Source organism: Haemaphysalis longicornis, unplaced genomic scaffold, assembly GCF_048455015.1.
Source record: "Haemaphysalis longicornis isolate Haplotype H1 unplaced genomic scaffold, Haemaphysalis longicornis Haplotype H1 scaffold_2, whole genome shotgun sequence".
Lineage (NCBI taxonomy): Eukaryota > Metazoa > Arthropoda > Arachnida > Ixodida > Ixodidae > Haemaphysalis > Haemaphysalis longicornis.
The window spans coordinates 269,757,831-269,770,744 of record NW_027526295.1 but is presented as its reverse complement, the minus strand read 5'-3'; the positions used below and the strand labels follow the sequence as shown (position 1 = coordinate 269,770,744).

Below are 12,914 nucleotides of genomic sequence, written 5' to 3'. Positions count from 1 at the left end.
CACTTTTTTAGTCTGGGCCTGTACTCACTCGTCATCGTACTCATTCGTGAGCTTGAGTACAAATGACCACAAATGAGTGCACTCACGAGTGAGTATGCCTACCTATGTGCAGATCCCAAGATATGTTTGGTAAAAGGTTAGATACTAGCCTTAAAATAAAATACAAGGTCTAGATACTAATAAGAAAGCGCGAGTTCCATGCCTATGGAGTATAATAACTTTAAATTTGTATTGATTTTGCCTGGACGTCATGAGCTTACACTTATTTATTTATTGATACTGCTAGCCTCAACTCTGTAGGCGAACAGATAGAGGAAGTAATGTTAGCTGGAAGCTTGTTCATATACGGAACAGCAGTGGGCACAGGACGCCCTCCTGCAGTACACCAGATCTTACGTTACGGATGAATGATTCTTAATAACACTGAATTGTTTCCAAAATTACAAGCAATGTCTGAATCAGGAATTTTCTGGAAGGAATTTTCCGACCTTAGTGATTAACGTATGAAGAGCAAAGGTAAAACGCCGTGAGAGGTTCCTGAAAGTCTGAGAAAAATGCAATAAGCTTATATATATGGTGGGTCATCCATCTCTAAAAACAGCTCGTTAGTAAGTTCTTCTTGGGTTTCACACGAAAGGTGTTTACGGAATCCATGCTGCCTCGTGAAAAACTAGCCATTCATATCCAGTTGCTTGGCGACGTTAGATACGTGTTCTGGAAGTTTGCATGCTATGGAGGTTAAAGATCAAAGATAGGATTGGCGGCAGTTACTCGCTTTTGCTTTTTTTTCTGGGGGTTTCAAAATACAGCTAGGTAAAGGCCATTTTCCCATCATATAGAATTTCGCCATTTAATACATATTTCTGAAAGCTATGCTGAAGAGAAATGCTATAGGCGTGTCGGCAGTGCGTTTCAGAACTTTTCACACCGTCTATCGCCCACACAACCGCGTGAACTTGATATCTTAAAATTGTTATATGTGGTACAAACACGGTTGCTTGGTGCGAAGCAACTTATTCTTGAATGCGGTTAGTTATCACATACAGGACGCTGACAAAGTGTTTTGAGGGAAGAACTGCAGAAATGCTGAAGCCCGGAGTTAATTGTATCAAAGTTAATGCGGTCCCAATAAGGTACTTGTTTCAGAAGAACGTATCGCGTGCTTGGAAGGTTGTGGTCACTAAATTCATCGTGATGCAAAACAGCTTTTAGGTGCGGAGCAGCTTAGGACCGCACAATGTCCGTCCGCGTCCGTGCGCATAGCATTTACAATAGCAAACGATCACACAGGCACCGGTAGGATTCGAGCCTGTCTCTGGTAGACCAGACAGAGTTAGTGTAAGTCGTTTTACCCATTGGGCTACGACCGTGAGTTAGTGCCCGAGAGTCAAACGGCTTACTCCCTCGCCTGTAACAGTGCGGAGTACCTTAGGACCTCCCATTGTCCATCCGTGCGCACGCCACCATCAAGCGAAAATCAAGCGAAATTCGATTTGAACCATGAGTTGCACTCTCATTTAGGGAACAATCAAGGGGCTACTCACGGCTAAAATTGAATGACGGTTGGTGCACAAATCAGATGTCACCCGGGGCGCAACTTGGATGTTATTTTGAGTCCTCATACTACACACCCTCGCCATCATCCACGGAGTGGAGATGCTGCCATTTTTATTCTCTGGCTGAGTCGAATAATTAAGGTTTAGCATACGTACGTACGTACGGACATACATAAACATACACACATACATAAAAATACTGCGATGGGACGCGTGCTTTCTGTACGGCACTTCCGCATGATGATCGAGAGGATCTGATTTGCTTCTCTTCAGCCTGATTTCACCACTGATTTTAAGCCCCCCCAAACTGGAGTCAATTTGATCTTGAACCAACAAACACTGACGCAATGGAGTAACGCCTAGTGAGTCGTGACATCGACAGTCATTGCTCCACGCCCGCCCCCAAACGGCCATTTGCCGACAAACGACATGTGGATTATTTGTGGTATTCGGTAATTCTGATCAATAGTTCTTCGTAGGAAAGGGAAACACAAGACGCAAATTTTGTAGTGTGCGGAGGCTGCACAAACACGGTCAGAGTTTCGGCAGTTTGACCTTCGTACTTTTCGGCACGAACCTCGCCCTGAGTGCGCTTTGTTAAATACAAGAACCAATCGTGGAGGTGGATAGCCGCATGGATAGTATAGCATCTTTCGACGCAAAATCACTGAGAAAGGTCCAGACGAGCGTGAGAACGACGGACGGCCGTCGCTACACAGAGACCCGCGACGACACTGGGGAGCCGCGAGCAACGTCGCCGCCTCGCTCCGACGGCCAGCCCGGATACGTGGTGGACCTCCAGCCAGATCTGCAGATAGGCCAAGTGCTTCCTGGCCTTTACATAGGTGGGCCCCTCAATCACGCAACTAAAGTATGCCCTCTTTGCAGCCACTAACCTGCCTCAGGCTAACGGTAATCTGGAAGCGTCGTTCGGCGCACGGGTCACGGCATTTTGTTAAGTTGGCCTTAGCTGGCACGGCCGTGGCGACATGAAGCGGTGGCTCGACGTACTGAAAATCCTGCTGTGGCGTCTTTCAGCGCTCTGTGGCGCTACCGTACACGGGAAAGTAGGGCGCGAAGTCTGAAGAGTTGAGCGGACTTGCGGGCGTTCGTGTATCGGGGATATTTAGAATTTTCGGATCCGCAAGTATTTCGGAGTGCTGGGTTCAGTTCACAAACAAAAATATCGCTAAGCGGTGCACTGACCAAAGCTCCCTTCACCCCCGCCCCCCCTTCCCCCCCCACACACACGTACACATCAAGCCCAGCAAAACAAGGAAAATTATTGGGAAAGTGCAATGGGGCTGCTACAGTTGGCTGATGTCAATTACACAGGTTTACCCAGAATTTCGGCTGTGGAGGGGTGTGGAAATCCTCCGGGGAGTGTGTTGGGGGGCTGTTGGGAGGGAAGGGGGGGTGTATAAGTCCTTGGGCAGGGTGCTTGTGGTTGGAAGGTCGAAATCCTTCGAGGGGGGGGGGGGGGGAGTGTATAAATCCCTGGTCAATTACCAAGGGCGTCCGCAGAACTTTTTGCAAGGGGGGGCATCCATTAGCAAGGGGGGGGGGGGAGGGGGGTGTACGGTTGGATAGCACCAAAAAGGCGCTATTTGTGGTTACAAAAATTACAAACAGCAAATTAGAATCAGACTTGGAGAATATGCATTGGAATTTATTACCGAGCAAAGAAATAAAGTTAATAAAGAAAATGCGAAAAGTTACTGTCACTTTGTAAAGAAGAGTGGCCAGCCTCACTGCGTGAGGGTTCTTGACTTACGCCAACTGATACGCCAAAATACGTTCACATACATTCAACTGCACTCCGTCAATGTTCCTTGAATAGCAGCTGCAGACGCCTCGAGTTTTTCTGGGCAAATTGTGGGATGGCATGTGTGATGAAGTCTGTTGAAATGGCTCACACAATAAAGATACTACTGGCCTCCCTCACTTTCAATGCCATAAAGGCGTACAAGCGTTTTGAGGGGCTGATTTATAGGTTTTGTTTCGGGGCTTGGTTTGTGCCGACATTTCGCAATTTCAAAGAAAAGGGTGTACAAGGTGATGGGACGGGACGGGACATGGAGGCAAGAAAAGGTTCGCCTCCGTGGCCCGGGAGGACGTTACACTCTCCCTGTAGAGGTGAAGATTTTAAGCTAGATATAGCTGCAAATTTGTCTGAAAACTGATGTTCTTGTGGTAAGACTGCATAAATCTAGAGCTAAGAGAAAAAAAAAAGTCAAGCCTTTCAGAATTGTTCGCTATCTTAAATTTTAAGCCAGCACAGGCAGTCTGTTTCACTGCCGTCACATGACCGGCAATGTCAGTCAGTGGGGCTCTTAGATTTACAGTCTCGGACTCACCGTGGAGAGTCCGCGGGTAGTCCGAGGATTCCCCGAAGCCATAGGTATGCATGGGAAAATCTAATGCCGGACTGCTTCTCGGGGAGTCGGTGGCGAGTCCAAGACTGTAAATCGAAGAGTCCCACCGTCTAAAGTGCAATGTTGACCGCATTCCTGAAGGGCGTTCCATGCGGATATGCAGGACCTGAGTGTACTAATCATTTGAGTAGCATGGATTGCTGGGCAAGTTGGTACACGTGCATAATTAAAAAAAACCTTGCGCTAAAGGGCGGGACAAAGGAGAGAACGTCGGCGTCATTCTCTCTTCTCTTCCGCCCTTCAGGGCAAAGTTATGTTAATTATGGGCCAACCAAGCTGTGCAGCTTTTTTGTAGTGCATAAAAATATCCGAATCTCCAAGGGGGGGCAGTTGCCCCCCCTTGCCCCCCCTTCCGGACGCCCATGTCAATTACTATGCTGATTTCTGCAGTAACTCCGCAGCATGAATACTGCCGTCTGCTGCATAGCCCCCCTCCTCCTCCTCCTCCTCCTCCCCCCCCCCCCCCCCCAACCTCGAAGCCCCCACAACCTCAAAGCAGGCTGACGGACTTCTCAAGCGGCTTGTGTGCAATTTTGTCGGCCTTTGCTGTGTATGGAAAAAACAGCAGTGTGTCGAACCGTAAAAAAATACTGGTTTGGTTACTGTTCGTGTTCGGATAAATTCATTTCGTGCCGGTTAAGTTCCGGTTCGACTAAATAATACACCAAACCGGTTCGCGAACTGGTTTAGATTTGAATTAATAATGAAGTGTGAAAAAAAGTTTTGTAGTTCAAACTCACCATAAACCTTATGTACAAATTTTTTATATTCATAATGCTGATTTTCTTTGCTAGTAAACGTGGTGCAGTAAGCCAACTTTCAACAAATAGGCCAGGTATTAATAAAAAAACGTGCCATTCACTTCTTCACCCAGTCCCTAGTCGCCTTAGGTACTACATAAAGCCACCGCTAAGAGACATGACTGTGACGTTTATTTGTGCCTCTTGTTTCATTTTATGGTACCACCTGAATGCTGACAAAGAGTTAACGCACTGTTAACTCTCTTTTAATTTTAGACAACTGCCGACGTTTTGTAGCGGGAAATAGGAACATTTTTCGATGTTTCTTATCTTTTTTGGTGAAAACAACGTCCTTGAGGCCATAACGAAGTTGAGAAAGTTACCAAAGGTTACTTCCTTCAAATTAGGCACGGTTGGGCTTTGCTTTTATAATGAGTAATTTAGCGTCCACAGACAAGCGTGTAAAGAGGCGCAGCAGAGAAGCAACGCCGGCAAGGGGCCGTGGCACCTTTGGTATTGGGCTCGTTACCACGTCAACAAAACGGGAATAATGCTGCCTGCATTCTTTTATCAAAACAGTGTACAAAAAGCTTCCACCTAAAGCGCGCGTCCGCCCGCCCGCGAGCACAACAGGGCGTTCCATACCCCGGTGGAGGTCTAGCTTTTCCTGTATCAGAGGCAACAGCACAAAAGGCTCCAGTGGCATTCAGTGAACTCGAGCGTCTGGTGACCAACGCTGGGCACACCTTTGAAGTCGAAAGAGGACACTCTTCTCCAATTGCGAATTGACACGCGAAATTTTGCATTGGCACATGTCTTTTGTTAACCCCCTGTTGATTGTTTTAGAAACTTGTTTTTGCGGCACCACTTCGCCTTCTTTTGCGCTCTTTCTTGTTTCATGGGGTTCGCCTCATTTCCATAAAGCGGATGACCATCACCAATAAAACCATGTGGTTTCTATAGTCAGCTCAGGTATGCGTTTCTCTTCTTGCGTCCCGCTCGTCGAGATGTTTTCAGTCTTACGGTTATGTACCAACAATCCTAAACTTCAAAGCATTGGAGGGGCTACAATTAGGCGCATTTACGGTTTGAACCGTGGCCGGTGCGCAGTGCAGCAATCTCGCGTCCTGGTTGCCCCTGGCCCCCTGCACCGTCTCAGCAAGGGAAGGGCAGTGTCAGCGGTTGATTTCTCCTCTAGCTAGCCTGCGAAGAATGACATTTATTTTGCCAAGCCTTGCATCCTGCTTCCTCGACTAGCAGCAACATACCGTTTCGACATTAATGGGCAGCCCTTTCAGTATGTTATAGTTACGAAGAGAGCGTTCGTGACTATATACATAAAAAACGCGCCAGAGATTGTAAGCGATGGTGCGCGAAAAAAAAAAAAAAAAAAAGCCCCAAATGACACTGGCCACCCATCATCAACAATGGATAGTTGAATCGTTTCGTCGCGAACCGGTAACGGTTATTTTTTTTTATTCAGTTCCGGTTCCGGTTCAGCTGGCTCAAAAAAACACTTTTTGGGTTTGGGTTAAGTTTCGGCAAAGATACCGGTTCGGTTCCGGTGCGACACCCTGGAATACATACAAATTAAAATCCTCGACAATCTTTGATGATTCTTGCCTTGAGTAACTGCCCACTGCGGTGGTCGTTCGGGAATCGGGACTTCGGCCAGCGGTCTGGAGGTCTGTTCTTTCAAGAGGCCGTATAGCTTCACTTTACGGATTTATGGCAGCTGCGCTTGTGAGGATGCGTTTTTTTTTGTTCCGTCGTAAATAGATACGTGGCGCTCAGTACGACATGCAACGCCCATTGGTATTAAGGAGATAGTATTCTTGAAATGATGACCTTCGCCATAAAAGTTACTATAAAATCTGGTGCATTGGACGTTGTACATCCAATGTGTACTTGGTTTGGAGTAGCGGGCACAAACGTAGGTTGTATAAAGCAAGGTGTGACTGCTACTAATGAGTGCTGCAGGTCATACTGAGGGCGACTGCAGTACACCTGTACGCGCGTACACAACTGCTTTCCTTCCTGAAGAAGGGCTTGCGTTCGGGCTAGTTGGTATTCCATAACGTTCATCTTAAGCGCACAAAAAACACGCGGACACAGAAGGCATGCACACAGAAGAAGAATACACGGACAAGCGCTTGTCCTTGTCTCCTGTGTCCGTGTGTTTTTTTGTGCGCTTAAGATGAACTTTATGCTTTCCTTCCGGCTCGCTCGCGCGCTTCGGAATGAAGAGCAGAGTCAAAGTTGCCAACGTTCCTTTCCAGGCTCCCAGGACGCGGCCGCCGACTTACGGCTGCTGCAGGCTCGAGGCGTGACGCATGTTGTAAACGCGGCCGCGGCAACGGTGCCCAACTTTCAAGAAGGCAATGGAGTGACTTACTTGCCGCTGCAGCTCCTCGACCTGCCAGAGTTCACGCTGACCCGCGACACCGTCAACCACGTGTGCGACTTTATCGACACGGCGCTGTCTTCCGGCGGAGCTGTGTTCGTCCATTGCAATGCGGGGATTTCAAGGTACCTTGTGTAATATTCAGCTGTTTCTTTGGGAATAGCCCGATGGCACTGTGCGGATTATACCACAAACGAGATTAGGTTTGGTCAGGAACAGCCGCAAATAAGCTCCTATTTAATGAAACACGGGAGGGCGTGCGCAGTATCCTCTTCGCGACCATAGAGATTTGACGTAGCAGTCCGTATGTGGCGTCGCCGCATTCGCGACCTGTACACATAGTCTTGTGGCGTGGTCGCGTTTGAAGCCAGCGGCCTATTTCAAATTACCACTCAATTCTTTACAGTGTCACAATCGTAGCATAGTCATCAGCCTTACAATAGGAAACCACCTCTGGCGTGAACGAAAATTGCATCGCAATTGTTTGTGCTGATATATTGCTCGGGACGCCTTCACGCGCGTTGCTTGTGCAACGATTCAAGCATGCAAGAATGCGTTTTCTTATTTTTCGCGTGAATGCTTGCCGCTTGCTCTTCGCAGATCCGGTGCTCTCGTGGTGGCATACCTGATCTTGCGTCGTGGGATGAACCTGGTAGGCGCTCTGGAGAAGGCTCGGGCCGCTCGACCGCTGGTGCGCCCCAACGACGGCTTCATGAGGCAGCTCGCCGAGCTATAGAAGGGAATGCACTTACTTTACTGAAAAAAAAAAAAAAGCTGTGGTTGATTTCTTTGTCATAGGAATCAGTAAAACACGAAAGGGAAATGTGCAGCGAAATCTGCAGCAAAGCATGATTTGCGGGTCTGCGGCTTTCTTGTGGGTGTGCTTGGTGAGCGATGTTCTGCTAACGGGGCGCTTCGGCAAAAGTTTACTGGTGTCATTTCCGTGACGGATATGACATCAGTGAAATGTTGGTGTATCCCGGCATAAAACGCTTTGGTGCTGAAACCTAAAACCCGAAAACGAACAACCCCAAGTATATCGTACTGATGACGAAGATGATGATGACTGCTATTGGTTTCCCCTTTGAAGCGGGGTGATGACATGTCATCCGACCAAAAAGGGCTAATATAACCATGTTTTACACCCTTGGTTTAATACTAGCGCTGCTTACGGCAGGCACTAAAGCTTATTAGGCCCGAAATACTTTCTTTTCCCTGTTACAGGTGGTAACTGTCCTAGGCAATATTCCCCTCTCTACTTTTACTCTTTAGGACTAAAGGTTGCTTCCCCGCAAGAAGACCGCGTGTGCAGGGGTGCACCCTTTACAGGCCGCTTGCTTCGTTGTACTGGCGTCATTTCCGTGACATATCACGTAAGTGAAATCTTCGTGAATCCCGGAATAACACACTTTCCAGTTAAAAAGAAAACAAAGCCTTTCTTGCCATGGCTTGAGGCCTCGGTCAATAGTTTTGCAGCGGTACGGGCAGCAAGGGGGGGGGGGAGTAGACAGCGGCATAAGGCTAACTGAAAGAAACCCTCAATGACTGCTTCTCTGATGAAGACCGGCGAAACATCAAGCACGCGCTTTCTATGAGGTATGAGGTGGAGCTACGAATGAATGGGCCAAAGATTCATAGTCTGCTGGTTGTAGAGAGCCCAATGGCTGTGCAACGCTCAGTGTTCACAGAGAACGCGCTTGAAGCCTTGAGGTCACCAAGCAATAGGAAAGAGCTGACATTTCGAATCCATCCCAAAGAGTTGACACTCAAGGTTTCTGTCAAAGAATGTGCGCTCTAAATCTTGACGTGGGTCAGAGTTGTGTTGCATAATTCAGCCCGTACAGGCGGCCACAGTGCACAGACAGCGATACTTGGAGGCATTTGCGAAGAGTGATTCTTTTTTCCGTTTAAACTGAATTTTAAGCAAATAAATCACTTTGTTTTGTGTATTTTAGAGGTGCGTAGTCCCCAAAGTGGGCCTCTAGCACATGTTACGAAGGAGTTTGCGAACGCGCGGTTATTAAAAGCTGAAAATCATCAATTTATCACGCAGGAAGATCGGTTCGAGGTTTGGGGCCTCCTAGCAATTCAGGAGTTTAGAACGCCTTTTTTGTTTGGTTCGTTTTGTTGGAAACCAAAAGATTATAGTCACGCGAGGTCGGTCAAGGATGCGGGGCAGTCGCAAAACTCAGGGCGGAGTAAGTATATGTGTTGAAATCTGGTGCATGCAATGTTCTTGTGTTTTGTTAACACTGCATGGAAATCACCGGAATAAATTGCCATCGATGTCTATGCGCTGAGTCATAAGTTTTTTGAATGTTCAGGATGCTGATACATCAAAACTCGAATGAACATAGTTCAGGAAAGTCGCGAATGATTTCGTTAAAACGAGAAATTCGGTATATTGAGTTCGGCATTTCTTGGTCTCTTCGGTACATTCGATTTATACTGTAGAGAGTAGAGGCATCCAGGAAGCTTATGCGGCGTCGTATCTGCGAAGCATAAATGCTAAATTGCGGCGCGCGCGTATATGCGAAAATTGTTACCTGAACAAGAACGGTTCCCGGGGGACTTTGTAAGCAACGGCAGCAACGGCAGCGCTTTGTAAGCAACGGCAGCACTATTTTCTCGCAAGTTTGTAGTGCGGCCAGTGCGTCTTCCGTGTCCTTGGTGCCTTATGGAAAACATCCGCAGCAGATCAAGGGCTTGGCCCGGTCACTTGACCCGGTGACCGCACGGGAACTTCGATATGTTCAACGTCTTCGTCAGCGTCTTCAGCCGCCCCATCCTTTTTTCTTTTCTTGGCGGACTCCATGTCCGGCAGGCTCGTCACAAGGTTTAGCGGTGCGCTTGCTTGCACACACCACTTCTACCCACACTAGTAGGAATGATAGACGGACTGTAGGCTCAACAACTTGAACTTCACAAAAACTACATGTGTTCTAACTGAGAACAATGTAAAAGAAGGGCTAACGCACGGGAACTACTCGCAGGACGATGGTGAACAAACAACACAAAACACACGATGAAAAATCCGACCGCCGAAGGCCGAACTGGAACAGCGCCTATCATCGTGCGAACAAAACTTTTCGTTGGCGCCATCTGGTTACTTTAACTCAATATTACAACCCCCGTTTTGCGCCGGGCAGTTTAGTAAAAGCGGAACAAAGGTGTTCCGCGATGTTATCTCTGGCGCGCCATGAATAAATTTTGAGGCGTCCTCTACAAAATAGACAAACAGTTAACACTTTTCGAGCTGCATATTTCGAGAATAGGTTCGTTAAACTGGGACTGATCATGATATTGGTTCCGTTATTTCGAGTTAAGCGTTGTGCTCTACGGACATCTCGGGGGGGGGGGGGGGGGGGGGGGGGGGGGGGAGATATCTTCATTAAATCGGGACAATCGTTACATCGGGTTTTGTTAAATCGGGTTTTGACTGCTATCGACGCAGATATTGCGTAATTTACGATTTGACGAAATATTTGCTTATGTCTGGACATCTGCGAGGGACTTCTATCGAAAGCGTGGTTATTGCCACAACAGACGACCTTTCTTGTGATATCTTCTGCCCTTATTTTCATTGATGCTAGAAAAAAAGCGCGCCTGGTATGGTGATGAGGTGCTCCGACAGTGAAACGTGCCGCAAAATAACTAGGGCACCCACGCGGGCAGAATTTCTGTTTTAAATAGCCGCCTACAATAGAAAAGGAGCTGAGGAGGAGTAAACTTTAGGCATCCTCGATTTACCTGTCCTGGACAGTCCGCGGGCAGTCCGTGGACTGCCTTCGGACCGGCGGTCACATAGGAATACACGGGAAAGCCGATCGCCGGGTTGCGGCAGTCCCGGAACAGTCCGGGACTGATAATAGAGGAGGGCTCAGGCCGTGGAAGGGCTCCTTGGTCCAGGAGTCTGGTCTGTAGGGGTCAGGAGGGCGCGGTGCTATGCGTTTTTTTGTTTGCACTACACACCAGATGTGCTGATACTGGGTGTTACTACAATAAATGTGCGTCTTAAAAACTTTGTTTGAGCAAACTGTTTCTCTGTTCCCGCTAAAATTTTTCATGAATGCCGCATTCTGTAGTCTATTCTGCTTTGCATCAAAAACGGCGATAGCATCTGCCTTCTTGAAAACGAATAAACATGTCCGAGGACACCTAATCGCTTTGTTAAGGATCGACTGGGATGTGTATGTGTTGACACGACGCCTATGCTTCAGCGCGCAACACGACTCGCCAACGAACTTTCCCGCCGAGGCTCAGTGCTGTGCGGGGAAGCGCGCATACCGGGAAAAAAAAAAAAAAGGCAAGCTTGCACTGACGCGCAAGGCTTGAATAGCGACGCTATTGGAGGTGATCATTGACGGACACAAAGTTGAGTTTTACCCTGGTATTCTGAGTTCTTCCTCCACTCGAGCCTCCAGTGGAGGGGAGCCTTGAAATCGATTTCCCCCAGCATAAGCATTGCCGAAATCCACTCCTCAGCCGAGTGGAGGGAGCAAATAGAGTGGAGGACGGACTCATAATACGGCCCTTAGTATCGTTGGGGGGTTGTGGTTTACGTCGGCGACATGACACTTCAATGAAATTCCGTTGAGCAAGGGCAGAGTGAGCTCGTCGTTTTGGTCGACGTTTTCGTACGTCACTCTGCAAGCGCGACTTATCGTCTCTAGCGGATGCTTTGTACGCCGAGCCTCTCGAAGCGCGGCCTCTTCGCCGGCCGTGCGAACTATCCGCGGCCGGGCCTCGCGCACTCAATAATCACCTACTGGAGCTTCGACATTCAAGTCGCAGCTCTTCTACGCTACAGAGCGTATGCGCACGACGACACGAAGACGAACGAACGAGGGGCGTACGCTATGACGTGTCTTTCTCGTTCCGAGCAAGTGTTAACAATTGCCACGATACGGCGAACGCTGGAGTTTTTTTGTGGCCAATGTTTGTAGATATCCCTAAGCGGGGTATGCTTGACTTGGCGAACGTATACGCTCGAGGCACGTGATAAACGCTGGAGTTTCTTTTTCTTTTCTTGCCTATAATGGCCAATATCCCTAAGTGGGTATGGTTAGCTTGACGAACGTGCACTCGAGGCACGCGTGCACGAGCGCTCGGCATTTTCTTGGTATTTTTAACCGCGGACACCATACACAAACGATTTGCTCAACAGCTTCGCGGTTAAAAACGCAGCATGTTCGGCTGCGCAGGCTGCCCCGGGTTGTGGTGCGGCCGAGGGACACTCTGCGCATGCGCGCGGCCACCACCGTTGCTCGCGGCGTAAGAGTCACGACTGCGACCGACTCAAGGGAGGGCCTTTGCTTGTGTGTACTTGACTCTGCTTTGGAAACTTCGGGCATGTTTGACCGCTGGTGTTGTGATTATAAGAAACCGCCGTCTTTGAGCGAGCTAGCCAGTGTGTCGTCAGCCTCGGGTGTAGGACGTTACTCTGCCCATGATGCTACTGGGTGCTGAAAAAAGGATCAAGAGTACAGGTGGCGGGACGTTTGGTGAGCTAAATGGCGTTAAGAAGCGCGCTGTGGGGAGAGAGAGAGAGAGAGAAGTAAACTTTATTATAATGTCCGGCGGAGGTAGCGGGGAGGACCACGCAGGGTCGCCCGCCACCCGACGTAGTTAAGGCGTCTTCGGGGTGTTGCCTCCCAGACACCCGCTAGGCCGGCCCGCTGTCGACCTGTGGGGTTTATACCCCCGGTCTCCAGCCGGCTCAGCCCCACGCGTTTGTCTGGCAAGAGCCACCTCGAGCCGCTGGATGGCCTGCAATTGT

The 12,914-nt window shown here is 48.6% G+C and overlaps 1 protein-coding gene across 1 annotated transcript; it reads left to right on the top strand.

The window, feature by feature from the left end:
• Positions 1-1,932: 1,932 nt before the first annotated feature.
• LOC144170687 (dual specificity protein phosphatase 19-like) lies at positions 1,933-8,615 on the top strand. The gene is made up of 3 exons (XM_077700631.1): positions 1,933-2,401; positions 7,011-7,260; positions 7,736-8,615. The coding sequence occupies exons 1-3, from the start codon at positions 2,191-2,193 to the stop codon at positions 7,869-7,871; spliced, it is 597 nt and encodes a 198-aa protein (XP_077556757.1). The 5' UTR covers positions 1,933-2,190; the 3' UTR covers positions 7,872-8,615.
• The last annotated feature ends 4,299 nt before the right edge of the window (positions 8,616-12,914 follow it).